Consider the following 22,501-nt stretch of genomic DNA (forward strand, 5'->3'; position numbering starts at 1 on the left):
ATTGTCTTTGTGTTGCTATGAAATATTCTTGAAAATTTAATAAGGAAAAAAATATATTTTTTTTTTTAATTTTCTTAAATTATTATAAAATTGGAAATTTCGTTTCAGTTGTAATAATTTACCATACATTGTGTTAAAATCTAAGGTCTTAGTTTTTCAAAAAGTTATATATTGTTTAACAAATTGTTGCACACAACATAAATAATTAGCAATAATGCGGTATAGTGTCTAATTAATATTAATCATACGTCTTGAAACTAAATTTTTTAAATTTAATCTTCTCTTAAATTTAACAATTTTTTTTTACTTTTTTACATATAGATATATAGTTATTAAAACAGAAGATCTAATATATGTAAATTATATTAAAATTCTAATTTATTTGTTGTATTATTCTTTACTTTGCAGCACGATGACCCACAGTTTAATGACGCTGGATATATCGGGAAACAAAATGCAGCAAATACCCTATGAAGCATTACAAAAACTACACTCTCTCACCAGGCTGGTGGCACAAAGGTAAGACAATTTAAATAAATAACAAATGAATCAATAAAAACCTTTTAAAATAGATCAGAAGAAATGTTTATAAAACTTCTCTGAAAATATGTTTTTGGTTAATGATTTCTATCATTTTCTTTAACCTGCAGAAATCACATAACTTCCTTGGATGTCAATTGGGAGGCACAGTATGATACCTTGCGTTCTTTACATCTGGCTGGCAACGATATCACAGAAGTATCACCCTCCTCGCTGCACGAAGCTTCTACAGGCCTTAACCATCCTTCCTCAGCAGCCATACAAACCATTACAAGAGATGAGAATTTAAAAGGTTCCCATTTGAACTCCAACACCATACCGGGTATGAGCCACATGGGTAATTTACATCAAATAGGCAAACCATTTAATCGTCTGCAAAAACTATTATGGCTGGATTTATCCAACAATAGGATATATCATATAACACCAAATTTCCTACCCAGAAGTCTGATAACTATAGATTTGTCGGGAAATCTATTGGCCACATTTCCCCATCAACTGTTCGAGCATTTATATGATTTGCGTATAATCTCTCTGAGAGATAATCTCTTGCGTAGTGTACAGAATAAGGAGCTTAGGCAGGTGCGCATGCATTTGGAGAAACTAGATATGGGTCAGAATTTAATAGATTTATTGGAGACGGATTGTTTTCAAACCAACTACTCGGATGTGCATATAAGAGCCTTGAATTTGGAAAAGAATTACATCAAGGAGCTGCCACGAGCAGTATTTAAGGAAATTGGTATCGTCCATTTGGTATTGGCTTTCAATATTATAGAGCGTATCCATTTGCAGGCCTTTGAGGGTATTGAGGATACCTTGGAGTATTTGGATTTGGAGAGAAACTATTTGAATACAGTGCCGGGATCGATAAGAAAATTGCAGAAACTCAAGTATTTATATTTGACTTCCAACAATATTTGTGTATTGCAGAACTTGCCCGAAAACACGGAACATTTGAGGGTCTTGTCTTTGTCGGGCAATAATTTTACCATGATTCCAGTGGTGGGTCTAAAGAACTATACTAATTTGTCTTATTTAAATATGGGCTACAATTCCATAACCGATATACCAGAAGGAATATTCCTGGTCGATGGCTGGGGCTCTAATTTGCAGACAATATTGTTAAGAAATAATAAGATAACCCATTTGCATTTGGGTTCTTTTGCTGGTTTGGATCAAATACAAGAAATATCTTTAAGTTTCAATGATATCAATATACATCATCCTATGGTGTTTGAGAATGTCTCCAGGTCTCTGAAAATATTGGAATTATCATTTGCTGTTTTTCCGGCCAGGAGCATGGAGTCCATAGATCCTTTAGATGCTTTATATCCTTTATCACAGCTAATGTGGCTGGGTTTGGATAATAATAATTTGAAGTCTTTAAACAATGAATCGTTTTCTAATATGCGGGAACTCTCCTACATAAATTTGGGTTTTAATCAACTGAAATTTCTACCCAAAGGCCTGTTTATACCCGACATACATTCCCATTTAGTGGAAATAGATTTGGGCTACAATTCCTTGGAACGCATAGCGGCCAGAACATTTTATAATTTGGGTGATTTGCAGACCTTGAACTTACAGTCCAATAAAATAAAAATCATTGAGAAAAATGCTTTCTACAATTTGGAGTTTTTAAGATACATCGATCTGTCCTTTAATAAGATCTCTAATATATCACAACAAGCTTTTACGATTCTACCCAATTTGGCTTCTCTGGATTTAATGTTTAATAATTTGTGTTCCTTCTCCTTGAAATCATTTCATTTTGTGTCCAATACCACCACTCCCTTGAAGCTAAATTTAACCTACAATCGCATAGCCTACTTTGAGGATCTATTGACTTCCTATATGTATATCTATCACTTGGATATGAGCAACAATTTATTGTCACGCACCGATAGCTTTACCAATTTGGCCAATACCTTAAGGTTCCTAAACTTGGCCAATAATGACATACAGTCCTTGGCCAATCATGCTTTTGGAGATTTGGAGTTTCTGGAAATACTCAACCTATCAAATAATAATGTAACCACTTTAAGGAGAAGAAGTTTCCAGGGTTTGAATTCTTTGCAAGAATTGGATTTAAGTTTCAACAAATTGGATCAGCTGCAGGTGGAGCAATTTTCCAATTTAAGAAAGCTACGAATACTGAAGATTAACTCCAATAAACTAAAAGCCTTACCCAGAGAAGTTTTCATGAATACCCGCCTGGAATATTTGGATATCTCGGACAACCAGTTAACTGTATGGCCTGTGCCAGCTTTCTCTGATGTCGGCTTTACTTTGCGCAGCATACAAATGTCCACCAATATGCTGGAGTACTTGGACTCTAGTATGTTTATCAATTCCCAGTTTTTGTACGACATTAATTTGAGTAACAATAAAATCACCGTCTTGCCCGACAACACCTTCAGTTTCCTCAACAATCTTACCAATCTAGATCTGTCTGCCAATCCTTTGGTCACCACCAATCTCAAGGAAATCTTTCTTCATACACCTCGCCTGCGCCGCCTAAAAATCTACAATATGGGTCTTTATATTTTACCCCAACTAAATTTACCTCTACTCTCGTATCTGGATGTCAGTGGCAATTATTTGCAGGAACTCTCCTCTTTACATGAAATGCGCCAACTAAGATTTGTTAATATCTCACACAATAAAATCGTTAATGCTTCCTGTGCCGTGGAACATCTGCCCAATTCGGTAAGGGTATTGGATTTGGCCCATAACCCCTTGAGAAGAATCTCCATACATGACATGGCCACCTTAAGGCATTTATCGGATCTTAATCTTTTAGATGTAAAAATCATTAATCCCCTAGCCTTTAGCAAGCTGAAATCCTTAAGGAAACTACAACTAACAGCCCATTCCAATTTGGCTGATATAGTATCACGCATACCAGGCCTGCAAGAGCTAAGATTACACTGCCTAGACTCGAACATAGGTCCCCAACTATTCCAGAAACTTGCCAATAACACTAAACTGCAACTGGTAGAACTGTATGGTTTGAATGTCCAGACCATATCACCCGATGCTTTTGAGGGTCTAGCGCGCAACCAGAAACTGCAAGTGAAAATATCACATACAAAAATCTCCGATCTGCCTCCGGGTATTTTTTACACTCTACGATCAGTGCCTCATTTATCCATAGATATTTCGCATAATAAAATTAATGCCTTGGCGGCGGATAGTTTTTATCCCAACAAAACGTATTGGGATACGGTGGGTACACGCAGCATTATGGGCGGTTTGGATACCTCCCAAAATCCGTTGGAGTGTGAGTGCGGTTTGGTGTGGTTCGGTCATTGGCTGAGACGCTGGCTGCGGGAGTCGGCTCAAATTAAGGTCATACAAAAGGATGACATGAAGAAAATGGTGCAGGTGAGTCAAGCAGAATTTTAGGAAATAGGTTAGGTATCAATGAATTTTATTATTTTATATGGAGTTTAAGTTTGTATTTCCTGAATAGTATCACCTAAATTTGTTTAAATTTGTAACAAAACACATTTGAGGATACAGCCAGCAAACGTATATATGTATATGTAGACCTAGATTTTTACACAACAACTACACAAAGGCCAACCAAAGTCTCAACAATGATTTCAAAGTAAAATTACTACAGTGGACTATTTTCATACACTGGAACTATGGCATTCTACAAAACTTGCATTAATGGTTTTATGAAAAACTGCAGCAATTATTTAGCATTTCCTTTCGACTATGGTTTAGCGCCTTAGCATGAATGCATATATGATCCTTTACAAGTAGTTTGTTAAATATAGTAAGTCTTTAAATCAGTTCTTGCACAGTATTGGACGTAATGCCGCAATATACATGTATTCATTTGACTATTCTAATACTAAAGTCCCATTTCTCACCGAGTGTTATTGCAACACCGGAACTTTAGTAACCCTATGGTGTATGTATAAACCATACTAATTATTAATATCTTAATGTTTGTTGTAACAGAACTTATAATTTTATATTTGAGTCCCAATAACTATGTTCTAGTTACTGATCATGCTCCTTGATAGATCAAGAGTACAATTCATGACCCGAGTGGCCCATTTTAAACCTCTCGTTCAAGGGCTGTGTATGGTACCACCGAGTCCATATGGTACCACCGAGGAACCTCGTTGCAAACAAAAATCCAACGAGTATTCAAAATTCCCCCTTGTCAATCAACCACAGCACCTAATATTTTCCTCTTAATACCGGGATTAAACGCTTCATCATCATAAGTATCCACACTTCGCCCTTATCAAGCAACCACAGCTTCTAGGATTTTCCCCTTGAAACTAATATTAAACGCTTCATCTGTCTGGTCGCAAAATATGAAACATTTCAGCAGTGAATAAAATTCGATATAATCCAGTAATCGGATTTTTCTCCTTCAAATCTTTAAGAAATATCAAATAAAGGTTCTGGTCCCACAAGGATTCTTTGCGGCCTGTTGGCCAAAGAATCTGCATGTTCTTTCTTAGAATGGCACAATATATGTGCCTCTGTAGTTCGTTCAGATATGTAATATCGGCCTTGAGTGAAAACTTATTATCTAAATAAGTAGTCACAAAATCTAATGCATCCTAAACTTAAGCTAAAATATAATTACTGAATGAATTACGATTGAATTTACAGAAATATCTCTGATAGAAGTTAAATGTAACGCCAATTCCTAAAAAGGGAGAGGCTAACAACCCTGAAAATTATCGCCCAAAAGCAATTTGTTCTGCACTTTCCAAAGTTATGAAGAGTATGGTTAACTACCATCTTGTGAAATATTTAGAGTCCAACAATTTACTCAGCGACCGGCAGTATGGCTTTCGTAGAGGACGCTCTACGGGAGACTTGCTAGCCTTCCTATCGGAAAAATGGTTTCGTTCCATACATCATTTTGGCGAAAGTAAAGTGGTGGCTCTAGATATTTCTAAAGCGTTTGATAGAGTATGGCATGGTGCGCTTTTAGCAAAAATTGCTTTTGGTGTTGGTAATAACTTCTGTCGATTTATATCGAGCTTTCTCAGAGATCGCACTATACGAGTTGTTATAGATGGAATTTCATCAAACGAGTTCAAGATCAAAGGCTCCGTCCTTTCTCCTACTCTATTTCTTATCTTTATAAACGACCTTCTACGTCAAACTTCCAACCCTATCTACTCTTTTGCAGATGACAGCAAAATTTGCCATTCATATGCATTCAATTATAGACCAAGACTGTCGGAGATTGTGGCAATGAGGCAAAATATGAATGATACGCTCAAGCAAGATCTTGTGACAATCTCTGAATGGGGTTGTGCGAATAGAGTCGATTTTAATGCACGCAAGACTCAATGTTGTATGTTAACCCACAAACGCGCAACAGATCATGTTGCTCCATATGTTTTTATGGGTGGTGTAAATATTAAGGAATCAGAAGCTGTTGATGTTATAGGCATGAGTATTCAGTGCGATGTCCGCTGGACAAAACACATTTTCCGAGTGTCGAAAGAAGCATTCAAGTGCCTTGGTTTTCTAAAACGGTGTAAGAAATACTTCACTCCATCTGATCTCCTTACTATTTACACCACTTATATCCGACCTAAAATGGAATACAACTCTCATGTGTGGGCCGGTGCTTCGAAGTCTATTTTGGAGTTACTCGACCGCGTACAGGAGAGGGCGAAGATGCTTATCTGTGACGGTAGGGTATCCAGCTCTATTGACTCACTGGAACAACGTCGCAATGTGGGTTGTGTTTCACTGTTCTACCGATACTACAATGGTATGTGCACTGCTGAAATTAGGGAACTTATTCCCGAAACCCGTAGATTTTTACGCAACACACGCTCTTCGGCAAGGGCCCATCAATTCGTTGTCGACTGGACAGTAGATCGCACAACACATTACAGGGAAAATTCGTTCTTTAGCCGTACTGTTCGCATGTGGAATAAGCTTCCTCCTGAAGTATTTCCTGTCAGTTTCAATACAGGAAAATTCAAATCAAATGTCCACAAACACTCCTCCCTCTATCCTACCTCCCATAACCTATTTTCCTAGTTCCAACACAATGCTTTGCATGAGTAGGGGTCATCCCCTGAGTGCTGGTCCAAGAAAAAAAATATGACTAAAGAATATAAACTTCAATTGAAACAAAAATACGATTAAATAAAATCTTTAGTTGAAGCTAAAAATTAGAAAAAAAAGCTAACAACTGACTTAAGAAAGACCTTCGGTTGAAACTAAAATATGGCTACATAAAAACCTACGATTGAAGCTTAATTATGATTGTACAAAGAAAAACGATCGAAGCAACAATATGGCTAAAGCAAGTCCACCGATAAAGCAAAAATATGACCAGACAAATACCTACGATTGAACCTTAAATAAAAAAGAGTTAGGTATTTGACTGAAGCTAAAATATGACGACAGGAAAAACTTCGATTAAAGTTAAAATATGACTACAGAAAAAAATAACGACTAAAGCTGAAATATGACTGAAGAAAGCCTTCAATAGAGACTAAAATAAGCCTACTAATAAATATCTAAGATTGAAGCTTCAATACGATTAAAACAATTTTTCAACTGAAGCAAAGACATGGCTAGAGAAAGGCCTACGGTTGATACTAAAATATAACTACAAAAATACCTACAATTGAAAATAAAATATGAATAAAGAAAGGCAATTTTTTGATTGAGGCTAAAATATGACTACTTAAAGACCTAAAATTTAAGCTAAAATATGGCTTATTAAAGATCTGGGGATAAGACTAAAATATAACTTTAGCAAAACCTACGATTGAAGCTAAAATATGACTACAGAAAAATCTTAATCTGAAGCTAAGATATGGCTAGAGATAGACTTACGATTCATGCTTAAATAAGACCAAAGAAAGTCTTTCGATTGAAGCTAAAATATGACTAGAGAAAGACCTTGGATTATAGCTAAAATATGACTACAAAAAGACCTTCCATTGAAACTAAATTATGGCTGTAGAAAAACTTGAATTAATTCTAAAATATGACTTAATAAACCTTCGATTGAAGCAAAGCTATGATTGCAGAAATCGTTCAAAATAAAATCGTTTATTCGTAAATCAGAAAAGGAATACCTATGTATAAAGCTAACAAATGACATAATAAAGACTTTAGGTTAAAACTAATGACTACATAAAATTCGATTCAAGCTACAATATGACTAAAGGAAGACCTTCGACTAAAGCTAAATATGACTAGAAAAAGATCATAGATTTAAGATTAAATAAAAATAAATTAAGACATTTCACTGATGATAAAATATGACGACAGAAATATCTAGGGTTAAGGCTGAAATATGGCTAAGAAAAAGACTTCCATTTAAACTTAAATACGACTAAATAAAGACCTTTAAACGAAGCTAAACATTAGGCAAGAAAGACCTAGGATTGAAGCTTAAATATAAATAAAAAACTTAAAAACTCAACCTTTAGTTGAAGCTAAAAATTATTTATGAAAGACCTACGATTGATGCTAAAATATGACTACATACCTACGATTGAAGCTAACTATAAATTAAGGAAGACATTTGATTGACGCTTAAATATGACCAAAGAAAGTCTTTCGATTAAAGCTGAAATATTACTAAAAAAAGATTTTAATTTAAACTTAAAAAATACTTTTAATTGAAGCTAAAAATTAGTAAAGAAAGACCTTCGATTGAAGATTAAATCTGACTAAAGAATGTCCTTGAACAACCACTGATGCACAAATATGACTATAGAAATACCTACGATTGAATCATAAATATGAATAAAGAAAGGCATTTGATTGAGGCTAAAATATGATAACTTAAAGACCAAATTTTTAAGCTACAGAAACATCTTAGATTAAAGCTAAATATGTCCAAAGATATGAGAGGAGAAAGCCCTACGCTTGATTCAAAAATATGACTACAGAAAGACCTACGTTTGGGGCTAAAATATGGCTAGAGAAAAAACTACAATTGATGCTAAAAATATAACTGGAGGAGAGCTGCGATTGATGCTAAAATATGACTAGAGAAAAACCTACGGATCTACGACTGATGCTAAAATAGGACTACAGAAATACCTACGATTAACGCTGAAATATGACTGAAATATTTTAGCCTTCAATTTAAACTAAAATAAGGCTAAATAAAAACCTTTAATTAAAGCTAAAATATATTAAAGAAAGATCTACGATTAATGCTAAAATATATCTTAAGGGAGATGCTAAACTGTGACTAAAGAAATTTAAGAACATTTTTTGCTTAAAGCCATAATATGACTTCAGGAGCCAATACGAATAAAGGAAAAATCTACAATTGATGCTAAAATACATAAAGACACAATAACGAATGAAGCTTAAATATAATGAACAGAGCTAAACAAATATAATTACAGAAATTCTTTCGATTAATATTAAAATATTGCTTCAATGAGAACGGATATTAAAGATATGGAAAGACATACAAATGAAGCTAAAATATGAATCTATAGAGATACATACGAAAGAAACTTAAATATGACTGTAAAAAGAACAACCATTCTAGCTAAAATATGGCTGCTAAAATGTTCATTATTATCAATTTATTTGATAGATGCAACCAGTGAGTTTTGTATGACATTTTCGCGTTCGAAACGAGATGTTAAGAACACTACACAGTTCTTTGGTCAATGAGTTTTGCTTGAAATTGTCAACGGAATTAGTCTATATTAGGAAGTCTTAAATAACAAATATCCCCTATTATGGCAGTATGGATATTTGTGTAGTGACTTAAAATATTTCCACTTAAAATACTTGCAATTCTGAATGTTGCGCGTGCAATCGACAAAAAATGGATGATATCCTTTTGAAACATTTTCTGTACGTCTTTTCTCTTGAGCTTTCTCCTGTACGAGGTCACATTGAATCAACGGCTTATACTTGGGATTTTTATTAAATTGTTGATCCTATTTTAATGCTCTAAATAGTAAGATTCTGACATCTGACCCACTTGAATGCTTAATTCGACAATTGAAAAATGTGTTTAATCAAGCAGACAATAAATTATAATGAACAGAATAACAAGAGTTTATCCCCACCATAGTGGGTACTACGGTATTCATTCGACTAATGATCGTTCGATTAATCGAATAATTTCTTACGAATAATTATTCGAACAATTTAAAAATGGCAATTTTCGAATAACGAATAATTCGAACAATTTTATGTAGAATAATCGAATAAAACTAAGAAAAGTTAATATATATTTAAATTTATTAAATTGCTTAAAATTTTTCATAATTTCAAAATTAAATAAGTAATAATGACTCACAAAAAGTGTATTGCTTCTGAAATTCGACAAATAACTAAAGACAAAGGGACTTTCAATCACTGTAGATGAGTGTTCCGATAGCTCCTTCTATAAATATATAAATATTACTGCAAGAAGTTACAATTCTAAAAACAAATCTTTAAAAAATTTTAACTTAGGACTTGAACCAATGAAAATAAAAGTTATGGAATAAAATATTTGTTATTTAGCTGGCGAAATATTAGAGGAATCGCAATTAATAATCAAAATTTTAACTTAGATTATAGTGGAGTTGAATGTGATGGAGAATGTGATTTTGAAACCGTCGTCGAAAGTGATATTGAGGATGACATTTAAATAGATGAAGGCCATGATCTTAGAATATATGTATATAAGTGACGTTATTAACCGCTTACGTAAGTGTTGCAAAATATTTAATAAATCGATTGATAAACACAAATATTGGAAACTAACGTTTTGTTGCAAGAAAAGCATGGAGTTCGTCGTATACACGATTTTGAATATCGTTGAACATCTTTGTTTAATATGTCAATAAACTTTTTGCGTTCTTGTAAATGCGTCAATCATACACTTCCTGACTTCAAATTAGCCATAATCTCTGACAATGATATCAAACTTTGGACAGATTCCCTTTATTGTGTAATTCCCCAAGACCACTTTATTATGCAAAGATACGGCAACGTTTATAGAGCTTGATGTATAATACAATTTGTTATAAATAATTTAGAAATAGTGAATAATTAATTAACTAAAGAATTAGTTACTCAATTTAAAACCCGAATTAATAACCGACATAAAAAAGTTTTTAATACGTTTATGTTGTATTTGAATTCAGGATCATGTCCAACTAGCTAAAATTTTTTAAAGCACAACACCAAAACGGAAACTAAAGGCTTTGCTATTCAATTGTTTTGTGGATTGTTCGGGAGTTAATCTGATCAGAATATTTCTGTTGAAAATTTGATGATTGACTCTGATTTCGAATGTTTTTGAACATTATCAATACTTGAATGGTAAACTTTAACAATAACATATTAAAAAACCGAAATCAAAACTTCATTCTTTAATGTAAAAAAAAAATAAATTATTCGAATAATTCGATTAATTTTAAAAGTATGATCGAATTATTCGAACAAGTTAAAATCTCTTATTCGATTTATTCGTTTTATTCGAACAAGAGAAAAATCGAATAATTCGAATACCCTAGTGGGTACTCATAAGCACTTTCTGAATCGATCTAATGACGTACGTACGTCCGTCCCTCTGGCTGGCTGGTTGTCCATGTACTCTTTTGCGCAAAGTATGTCTAATATAGAAAGATATCACGCGGTCATAACATCGATTTCCGAAAATCACACAGGAAAAAAATTTGTTGGCACTTTTATAGAATTACGATTTGCTCATATTCAGTGTAGGGTATTATATGGTCCGGCTTGACCGACTAATCTTTCTTACATGTTTTATATTTAAGAAAAATATACTTTATTTAAAATTATTTCTTTAATTTTATTTATTTTTTTATTTTCTTTTCTTTTTTTAAACTTGTGTTAAAGCTTCCCCTAAGTTCAACTGATTTACGCGTAAGCGTTTTTTTTAATTTTATTAAAAACTTTAGTAGATGTATTCTGTAAATTGAAATAAATAAATGTTTTCTGTTTCTTTTCTTAATGTTTTTTATAGAGAGCTCGAGCTAATACCTGCCATGATCCCACCTCTGGCAAACAATTGCCCATATTGGAAATCTTTCCCGAAGATTTGCTGTGTCAGGCCAGTGCTTTAAGTAGTTCCAGTGAGAAACTATTTCTCATATCATTTGTGGTGATTATAGTGCCATTATTTGGTATGACACTTTGATAATCTTAAAATTATTGGAAAAAATACTATAAATAAAGCTTTAATTTAACAAGCCAATAAAGCAAACAAGTGTAAATTTTCAAAAAAAAAAATAACTTAAAATTGTAATAAAACCAAGATTTAAAACCAAAAAGAAACCTAAGATTTTAAGTTAAAATTTAAAGAAAAAAACTCCCCCAGTGTATTTATTGTATAAATTAGGATTTATAAAAAAAAATGGAAACAAATGCTACAGTGTACAGTTTAAAAAAATAAATATAATTTAAAAAAAAGAAATAAAGAAAATTGTTAAAGTTTTATACCCCCCTTAAAATTAAGTAAAGTTACACTCAATGATTATATATAGTAATTAACTAAGTAATGTTATGCCATTTAAGGAATTTATTTCATAAGTAATTTAATTATTATTACAAATAATACAAAATAATAATGAAAATGAAAAAAAAAATTATCTAAATAATACAGAATAAAAGGGCCATTGATTCCTAAAATACTTATTGTATTGTAAAACAATATATATATAAATATACAGATATAAATAAATAAATAAAATATATTAAATATAATTATCTAAAACAAACACTTAATTATAATTAAAAGTAATTAGTTTATAAATAAATATTAAATAATTTAGTTACCAAAGGAAAACCAAAACTTTAGCCAAGCATACAAATAATAAATAGCAACCATATAGAAATTACAATTTGCAAGAAGTATATTTAACAACCAACTTGAAAAAAACAGAACTAAAAGAATTATTATAAATATTATATAAATAGTTATAACTATAAATAAACTAATAAAAACAATTCTCTTAAACACCTAAATATACAGGACAGTGTACAGCAAGAAGTGTATGTTAATTTATCATAGAAAACTTTAACAACACAGCAACGTTTTAAATATTGTAAATTAGAAATAAGTTTATTTTAAATTAGCAGTAATTGGTTTTAATAATCAAGGCAAAATTGTATAAGAAATTATGTTTTGTAAATTCCAAATTAATTGTTATTTTTTTATCCTTCGCCAGGAGTGGCAATTTTCTACATTTTTCATTTGCGACCCCACAAAATATATATATTCTGGATGGTTATAGATAGCGGAGTCGTTATAGCCATGTCCGTCTGTCCGTATGTTTGTGGAAATCCACTTTCCATAGCCCCCAAATAACTTACATCTTAAATGATTCATGCATCAATATATTCGGTTCGGTTACTATTTAAAACCGAGAATATCGGCCCACAAATGGCTGAGATATAAGGAAAAAACCCGGACATTCTCGATTTTTGGCCTATTTTTGATCTATATCTGGATTACTAAGTCATTATAAAATGATGGATATCTAATGATAGATATTTCAAAGTCCTTTGCAACGACGTATATAAGTCTATAGTAAGTTGGACCTACAATCGGTCAAAATCGGGAAAATTATTTTTTAACCAGAATTTTTTTCATAAAAAAAATTTTTTGTCATAATTTTTTTAAAAAAATGTTAAAACAAATTAAAAAAAAATTTATTTAAAAAATTTTTTTTTAAAAACAATTTAAAAAAAAAAATTTAAATATTTTAAATATTTTAAGGTTAAAATATTTAAAATTTTTATTTTAAAGTATAATTAAATTAATTTTGTTTTTCAAAATTGTTTTTAAAAAAAAATTTAAAAATTAATTTTTTTTTAATTTGTTTTAACAATTTTTTTAAAACAATTTAAAAATAATTTTTAAAAAATTTTTTTTAAAAACAATTTTGAAAAAAAAATTAATTTTGTTTACCTTAAAATATTTAAAATCTTTATTTTAAAGTATAATATGGTCAATGGTATATAAGATTCGGCACAAGCGAATTTGGTCAATGGTATATAAGATTCGGCAGAGACGAATATAGCTCTGCTACTTATTTTAACTAAATTTTGTATTTTCAAAATTGTTTTTTAAAAAAAAATTTTAAAAATTATTTTTCTTTTTTAATTTGCTTTAACATTTTTTTAAAACAAATTAAAAAAAATAAATTAATTTTTCAAAATTATTTTTAAAAACAATTTTGAAAAATATTTAAAATTTTTATTTTAAAGTATAACTTGGTCAATGGTATATTAGATTCGGCACAGATGAATATAGCTCTGTTACTTATTTTAACTAAATTTTGTTTTTTCAAAATTGTTTCAAAATTTTTTTAAAACAAATTAAAAAAAAAAAATTTATTTTTAAAAATTTTTTTAAAAACAATTTTGAAAAAAAAAAATTTCATTTTGTTTACCTTAAAATATTTAAAATTTTTATTTTAAAGTATAATTTGGTCAATGGTATATAAGATTCGGCACAGACGAATATAGCTCTGTACTTATTTTAACTAAATTTTGTATTTTCAAAACTGTTTTTAAAATTTTTTTTTTAAAAAATATTTTTTTTATACCCTTCACCTTCGTGAGAAAGGTATATATAAATTTGTCATTCCGTTTGTAATTTCTACATTTTTCATTTCCGGCCCTATAAAGTATATATATTCTGGATCCTTATAGATAGCGGAGTCGATTAAGCCATGTCCGTCTGTCTGTTGAAATCAATTTTCTGAAGACCCCAGATATCTTCGGGATCCAAATCTTCAATAATTCTGTCAGACATGCTTTCGAGAAGTTTGCTATTTAAAATCAGCAAAATCGGTCCATAAATAACGGAGATATGAGCAAAAAACCAGGACAACCTCGATTTTTGACTATTTTTGATCTATATCTGGATTACTAAGTCTTTAATATAGACAATATGGATATCTAATGATAGATACTTCAAAGTCCATTGCAACGATGTAGATAAGGCTATAGTATGTTGGACCTACAATGGGTCAAAATCGGGAAAAATATTTTTTGACCCGAATTTTTTTTCATCAAAAAATTTTTTTTGTCATAAATTTTTTTTCCAAAAAAAAAAAAAATTTGAAAATTAAAAAACAATTTTGAAAAACAATTAAAAAAATATACAATTTTTTTTCACCTTTCGGTGCCGGTTCTTGGCTGTTGCAACCATCTCCGAACGGTGCCAATTTTCAAGCCATAGAGAAATATATATAGAGAGGAAACCAATTATGAAAAAAAATTCCCCGGGAGTTTTTTCCCTTTTCTCATTTTTCCTATTCAAATTCTATGTTAAAAAAACGAAAAAGGAAAAAACTCCCAGGGATTTTTTTTCATAATTGGGCTGATAGTTTCCGCTCTATGTATATTTCTCAAAGTCTTGAAAATTGACCAGATTATCGATTTCGATATCTTTTCTGCTGATTTTATGTTATAGTAATTCGAATTGGTATGTTTTTAAGTCAGGAAGTCGTCAAGTTTCGTGTAACCAAAAGGATATTTACTCGTTAATATTAATCACTGCAAATCCAGCACTTGTTAAAAATTTTTTTTTTAAGAACTGAAAGTCTGGATTTTACCTTTACAAAACTTTTAAAGGAATATATAATATAATATATTTCTCTACTTTTAAAGAGTTTTACCACTGTGTAATGTATTTGGCAGTAGTGAAATATTTCGGTTCTGAGCTCCTATTTTGGAATATATTTTCCTTCATATATACTTTCCGTATTCCAGTTTTTTTTTATGTTTTTTAATTTAATTAAAAAATAATAAATATTATGTTTTTTAAATAAAAATTGTTTAGTTTAAAAAGACAATCGTGATACTAATTGTAGAACAAAAACCTAAAACTATTAAACTAATAGTTTTAATAGTTTAAATTAAAAAAATAAACTAAAAACACATAAATATTAAACTATATAATAAATTACTTTAAGCAAATTACACTATATGAATAGTAGTAGAAACTATAAAAGAATTTAGCATCTTGTATAAAAAAAACGGAAAAAATATTTAAATTTATAATTTTTTTTTTAATTTTTCTATGTTAAAAAAAATTTTATTTCAAAGTTCTTAGTTAAACATATTTTGTAAAAATGTTATTAAAATTTTTTTTAGCTCAATTTAAGTCCTTCAATATTTTAATTCACTTGTTTTATTAATTTTAATATATATTTATTATTTGTATATATTAAATATATTAACATAATATTAACAAAAAAGTCCAATTTTAAAAACATAGCTAAATTAAAACAGCAATTAAACATAATTAACAATATACTGAAATATTAAAATAAAAGAACTGATGCATTTATAATAAATTGAATGATATTATTACAGATTTTAACTTAAAACTAAAGATTTTGTTGGAAAGTGTTCATTTTTTATTCAGATTAATAAAAACTAATAATTTTAAAATCTAATATTTATAACTATAACAAATCTAATGATGATTAAGGGACTTTCGCTACAAGATTATTAAAAACTAAAGCATGCTTTTGGGGTTTATTATAAATACTGTCTGTCATTTCAAATAATATGTAGATTAAAAAAAATTTTAATTTTTATTGCTAACTAAATGTTTTTTAAGTTAAAATTGGTATATTTCTACTTCCTTTTAATCTTGCATCACTGCTAAACTTCTTTGCAATGCAGCCCTAAAAGTATGCTAAACATATTGGACCCCTAACATCTGATCCTACCAATAGAACTTAAATTCTTCAAATATAAAACCAAATAATTACAAGTCTCTAAATTAAAATTATTTTTATTCATGATCTAAATTTTAAATTATTTTATTCAATATTATGAATTTTCTATAAATTTTTGTATTAATTTTAAACTCAGTTGTTTTGATTTCATTTACATATATTGTATGTGGAACATTTAAAACTAAAATTCACATCAAAGCAAAACTATTAAATTGCATTTAGTTTATTTTCTATTATAAAACTTTTTTTTTAGTAATTAAAGGCAAACACTTTGTATATAATAATGACACAATATAATGAGATATAAATTACACGAATTTTTAACCAAACCAAAAAAAAAAAAACAGAAATAAAATAAAACTAGTATATATAATTAAAAACGAAATGAAAGCATGTGAATAATAATTATAAATTATAAAATAATAAATGAAAAAGAAGAGAAAATAAACAAGGAAAAATAAAATGGAAAATATTAAACAAATTGTGGTGTTTTTATTTTAAAATTAAGGTCACAACTAAAACTCAGGAGTTCAAAGAAGATTTCACAGAAATTTAAGGATTTCTGCAGACCAGATAGGCATCTTAAATTGCCTTATCCTGCTAATTTCTTTTCTGAAAATAAGCAACTTCGTATTTGTGATCTTGTTCTAGTTTTGTTCAGTTCTAGTTCAGTTCTAGTTCAGTTCTAGTTCAGTTCTAGTTCAGTTCTAGTTCAGTTCTAGTTCAGTTCTAGTTCAGTTCTAGTTCAGTTCTAGTTCAGTTCTAGTTCAGTTCTAGTTCAGTTCTAGTTCAGTTCTAGTTCAGTTCTAGTTCAGTTCTAGTTCAGTTCTAGTTCAGTTCTAGTTCAGTTCTAGTTCAGTTCTAGTTCAGTTCTAGTTCAGTTCTAGTTCAGTTCTAGTTCAGTTCTAGTTCAGTTCTAGTTCAGTTCTAGTTCAGTTCTAGTTCAGTTCTAGTTCAGTTCTAGTTCAGTTCTAGTTCAGTTCTAGTTCAGTTCTAGTTCAGTTCTAGTTCAGTTCTAGTTCAGTTCTAGTTCAGTTCTAGTTCAGTTCTAGTTCAGTTCTAGTTCAGTTCTAGTTCAGTTCTAGTTCAGTTCTAGTTCAGTTCTAGTTCAGTTCTAGTTCAGTTCTAGTTCAGTTCTAGTTCAGTTCTAGTTCAGTTCTAGTTCAGTTCTAGTTCAGTTCTAGTTCAGTTCTAGTTCAGTTCTAGTTCAGTTCTAGTTCAGTTCTAGTTCAGTTCTAGTTCAGTTCTAGTTCAGTTCTAGTTCAGTTCTAGTTCAGTTCTAGTTCAGTTCTAGTTCAGTTCTAGTTCAGTTCTAGTTCAGTTCTAGTTCAGTTCTAGTTCAGTTCTAGTTCAGTTCTAGTTCAGTTCTAGTTCAGTTCTAGTTCAGTTCTAGTTCAGTTCTAGTTCAGTTCTAGTTCAGTTCTAGTTCAGTTCTAGTTCAGTTCTAGTTCAGTTCTAGTTCAGTTCTAGTTCAGTTCTAGTTCAGTTCTAGTTCAGTTCTAGTTCAGTTCTAGTTCAGTTCTAGTTCAGTTCTAGTTCAGTTCTAGTTCAGTTCTAGTTCAGTTCTAGTTCAGTTCTAGTTCAGTTCTAGTTCAGTTCTAGTTCAGTTCTAGTTCAGTTCTAGTTCAGTTCTAGTTCAGTTCTAGTTCAGTTCTAGTTCAGTTCTAGTTCAGTTCTAGTTCAGTTCTAGTTCAGTTCTAGTTCAGTTCTAGTTCAGTTCTAGTTCAGTTCTAGTTCAGTTCTAGTTCAGTTCTAGTTCAGTTCTAGTTCAGTTCTAGTTCAGTTCTAGTTCAGTTCTAGTTCAGTTCTAGTTCAGTTCTAGTTCAGTTCTAGTTCAGTTCTAGTTCAGTTCTAGTTCAGTTCTAGTTCAGTTCTAGTTCAGTTCTAGTTCAGTTCTAGTTCAGTTCTAGTTCAGTTCTAGTTCAGTTCTAGTTCAGTTCTAGTTCAGTTCTAGTTCAGTTCTAGTTCAGTTCTAGTTCAGTTCTAGTTCAGTTCTAGTTCAGTTCTAGTTCAGTTCTAGTTCAGTTCTAGTTCAGTTCTAGTTCAGTTCTAGTTCAGTTCTAGTTCAGTTCTAGTTCAGTTCTAGTTCAGTTCTAGTTCAGCTCTAGTTCAGTTCTAGTTCAGTTCTAGTTCAGTTCTAGTTCAGTTCTAGTTCGGGTTCTTCTTCAGATTCTATGAAATTTCTAGTTCAGGTTCTATTTTAGTTCTTGTTCATAACTATTTAATTTCTAGTTCAGTTCATATTTATCCCAATAGTAAAATCTATGTGCCAAAATAATGCCTGTTTACACATATTTCAAATTAAGCTATTTAACCACTAAATGTCTACTTTATTTTTTCCTTATGTTTGAATCCAAAAATTACAAAATAAGCCCCAATTTACGTTAATTTCTACACCAAAAATATGCTTTACTCACGTTTGAAAATGAGACAACTATATGGCCAAAAAGGTCAGACAAATGAGCACATGAATTCCAGATGTGCACAAGCCATACAATTTTTGAACTCATTTAAAATCGCATTAAAAAGCAAAAGCGAAACAAATCTAAATGTTTGTTAAATTTAAGCTCATACACAAATTAAGCTCACTGAAATATTATAAACACAAATCATGAGTTTACAGACTTACACTGAAACATATCAACTGATAAATACTTTCATATGCTTTAGCCATCCTACACCCTCATATTTTTTTTACCACTGAAAAAAGGATTTGTTCATAACCTTTTTACTCTTGTCGTCGCAGCTTTAATTTTACTCTTTACAAACATCCACACGCTCAGACATGCATACATTATGTATGTATTTTTATAAAGAAACCTCAAAAATGTTTTTAAAACGTCCTTTTTGTTTATATATTTACAACCGCCCCTTAAAGTATGCTATGTTGAAAAAGCAAGAGTTTAAAACTGAACTAGTTGAAAGGAAAAATGTTGTGTGTTATTTGTTTGATAATTTTCTCGGTAATCTCTTCTTCAAAAGAGTCATATTTATGTTAATATACATTTCACTTATTTCAGCAGTTCATTTTGGGGTTTTTTGCTTAAGTAATTTTTTACTTTTTTTAATTTTTCTTATTAAGCCTTAATGTAGGCAATAGAATTTGCATATTCATGTATGATTATACTTTTTGGTTGGTTTTGAATGGCAAGTTCAAGTTTTCAGTTCGATGGAATTGTGTGTTTGTAATATTTTCTTTGAAATTATTAATTAAGTATAAAGAGATAAAAAACAAAATAAATATAAATTAAAATTTTACAGAAATATGTATAAATTTACTTACATAATTGATTAAATTTGTCTTTGAGTATAAATAAGTATTAAAGATAATTGAAACATGAGGTCATATTTCATAAATAAATATATGCTAGACATATTATTATATATTTCAATAATAAATTAAGTTGATTTCTAAATATACAGTTTTTTAAATAAGTAATTTTTTCCCATTTTTGTCCTGTTCGACTTACAATTAAAATGTTGTTGGAAATTTGCATATCTATAACTCAAATAGTTTGAATCCGTATGTAATAGGGTTTCCAATATTTTGTAATTTTTGGATTAATATAGAATTGCTAAAAAGAAACTAACCCAGAAATCCTTTGCTGCTAACAAACCACTTAAAACAGATGGATGTACGGATAGAGTATCTACTTAATGTAACCGAAAACTATAAATACTAGTCACAATCTATGTGATTGCATTCAACACATTGCTAGGGACAATATATCCGCAGGCTTCCCAGAATCTCTTGGAATTATGGAGGCTATTGTGTCCCTGAAAAATAACAAAGCTCCAGGACCGGATAATTTTATCTTCTGAACTATTAAAAGCATCAAAAGTAATTAGAGCTAAATTTATTTATGTAACAAGAAAGGACTTATTATTAGTATAATAAAAAAGGAGACTAGTCACAATGCATTCGATACGCTTTCCCATTCAACCATATGGAGTACGCTAGCATGCAAAGTTACCCCATAAACAGAAATAATTGATATTGTCAAAGACCTACCTCACAACGCATTCTTTAGAATTCTTCATCATGGATGTATTAGTGACTCATTCAGAATTAAAACTGGAGGGAGACAAGTCTTCTGTCGCCCATACTTTTTAATATCGTCCTGGACAACACAAAGAGAAGAGCCTCATGTGAACAGAGGGGAATAACTTGGGGATTAAACAGATGGCTAGAAGATCTCGACTATGCCGGCGACATATGTCAACTATGCCAAAAGTATTGGTCTTCTCGAGACAAAACCATTTATGTATTATACTTTAAGATCCGAATGATATAAGGAAAAAATTACATTCTTCAAAAAAAACATTTGTTTAAAACTGCCTTGCAAAAATACTGTTACGTTATTACCTTTTCAAAATGGTGGACAAAATTATGAAAATCGGTATCTTCAGAATTTAGAAAAACTAAATTTTTTCGGAAGCTGACAATCTGCTCTCCTCCAATACGAATGGGTTTTTCAATTGGACATTTCGTTTTCTCGACAGATGCGCCAGAAGTTCAACAAATTTTGAATCATATTTTCGTTAATTTTTTTTTAATATTTTACTGCTTTACTAAATTAGATATATCTCAATGGTTTTACCATATAGAAATTCATACTTCAAAACATAGATAAACATTGATATAGGCTTTTATTAAATGTATATCTTATATTTATGGACCTCTCCATTTTCCTGTTATAGTCCTTTAAACTGGGTTCTCAAATATACTTATATTTTTTTTTTCGTCCAATGACTATATACATCATTTCAAGAAACTTCTGGGCAGTGTTGCCAGGAGCTGGCGAAAAAAGAAGCTATATTGGCTTCAAAAAAAGGCCAGAAAAAGCTAAACCGCTTTAGAAAAAAAGCCAAAAAAAGCTAAAATATTATAAATTAAGAATTTTGGTTTATATTTATTTTTAAATAAAAAATTAGAAAATATGTTCATAAAATTCATCTGCTTTACTTAAAGGAAGTACTAAAAAGTTAAATACTAGATTAACCATGTCAGAAAATGGACATTGTTGGTTCTATATTTGTCCATTTGTAGTTTAATATATTCTGCCCCTGAGCCTTAAGCTTCGTAATTTTATTAGCACTTTAATTTTTCACTATCAATATGACATAATATATTTTTTTTGGTTTTACTACTTTATTATCAACGGGAAAAAAATTGATTTTGCGTAGAGTTTTCATATGGTAATCTTTGTCGCAATTGCTCAATTAGTTTAATTTGTCGTATTATTTTTGTCATAATCTTCACTAATTAAAACGTTCTTTATTTTATCTCTCATTCATCAAACTAGTATGAAAAATGTGTCAAAAACATTAAACAATTTTCAATTGGCGACGATAATGGATCAAATTCCTTGAATTTTAAATCAGAAAACAGCAAATGATTTATTTACTTTTTGTACTTTGTGCAATACTGGTTTTAAAAAAAAAAAATGGTACGCCAAATTATAATCAGTGTATTAATTACTTAAAAGTTTGGCTTTTTAGAATTGCTGGTTTGACGAAATTAAAACAAAATGGGATTTAACTCGAAGCATAGATCCACAAGACGTTTAACGGCTATTGATCGCCATCGAGTATCACAAGCCTTCAAGAGTTTGTGGGGCTCTTGTCCATTATATAATGATTAATATAATGTGTAATAACAATTTTGTCTTGAAAGAGAATTTGCTAGACATTTAAGCTTTCAGATTTAAAATACTCTATTTCATTTTGAACCACTTGATATTGGCAATTGTTATTTGTTCTTTTAATACTGCACAATTCTTGAGTATGTTGAAAAGCTAAATGAAAATCAGTAATGAATTAAAATGAAAATGGTTCACAAATATAAATTTAGCCTTTTTATTTACTCTTTAGTCTCGAAATTTTTAGCCTTTTTTAATTTCAAAAAAGGCTATTTTGAAATTAAGAAAAGGCTAGAAAAGAGCCTTCGTGGCTTTTTTCTAGCCTTAAAAACCAAAATTTCGAGGCTAAAGAGGCTAAAAATTAGTATATGGTTATATTTTTTCCTGTTGCACTGTGAAATTAGAAAGCTGAAAATTACGAGGAATTAGTTATAGACATTTTAATTAGCTTTAAAAATCTTGTACGAAATATTGGCATACAAATGCACAGTCATTTAGAAAAGTTTCTTGGAAATCTTGTATTGTATAGCGAAAAACAAGAAAAACAAAATGATGGCAGATTTATGTTGGAGTATCACACAAAAGTGTCTTAAGTCTTGATTC

At 30.2% G+C, this 22,501-nt stretch overlaps 1 protein-coding gene across 1 annotated transcript in view; it reads left to right on the plus strand.

Moving 5' to 3' along the window:
* LOC135951877 (chaoptin) overlaps nucleotides 1–11,695 on the plus strand; it is a 285,213-nt gene extending 273,518 nt beyond the window's left edge. Inside the window, exons 4-7 of the mRNA XM_065501621.1 lie at nucleotides 409–519; nucleotides 651–3,930; nucleotides 11,395–11,421; nucleotides 11,522–11,695. Of these exons, the coding sequence (XP_065357693.1) occupies nucleotides 409–519; nucleotides 651–3,930; nucleotides 11,395–11,421; nucleotides 11,522–11,695 (3,592 nt within the window). The remainder of the gene's footprint in view (nucleotides 1–408; nucleotides 520–650; nucleotides 3,931–11,394; nucleotides 11,422–11,521) is intronic.
* The last annotated feature ends 10,806 nt before the right edge of the window (nucleotides 11,696–22,501 follow it).

This window comes from Calliphora vicina, chromosome 2 (assembly GCF_958450345.1).
Source record: "Calliphora vicina chromosome 2, idCalVici1.1, whole genome shotgun sequence".
Taxonomy (NCBI): domain Eukaryota; kingdom Metazoa; phylum Arthropoda; class Insecta; order Diptera; family Calliphoridae; genus Calliphora; species Calliphora vicina.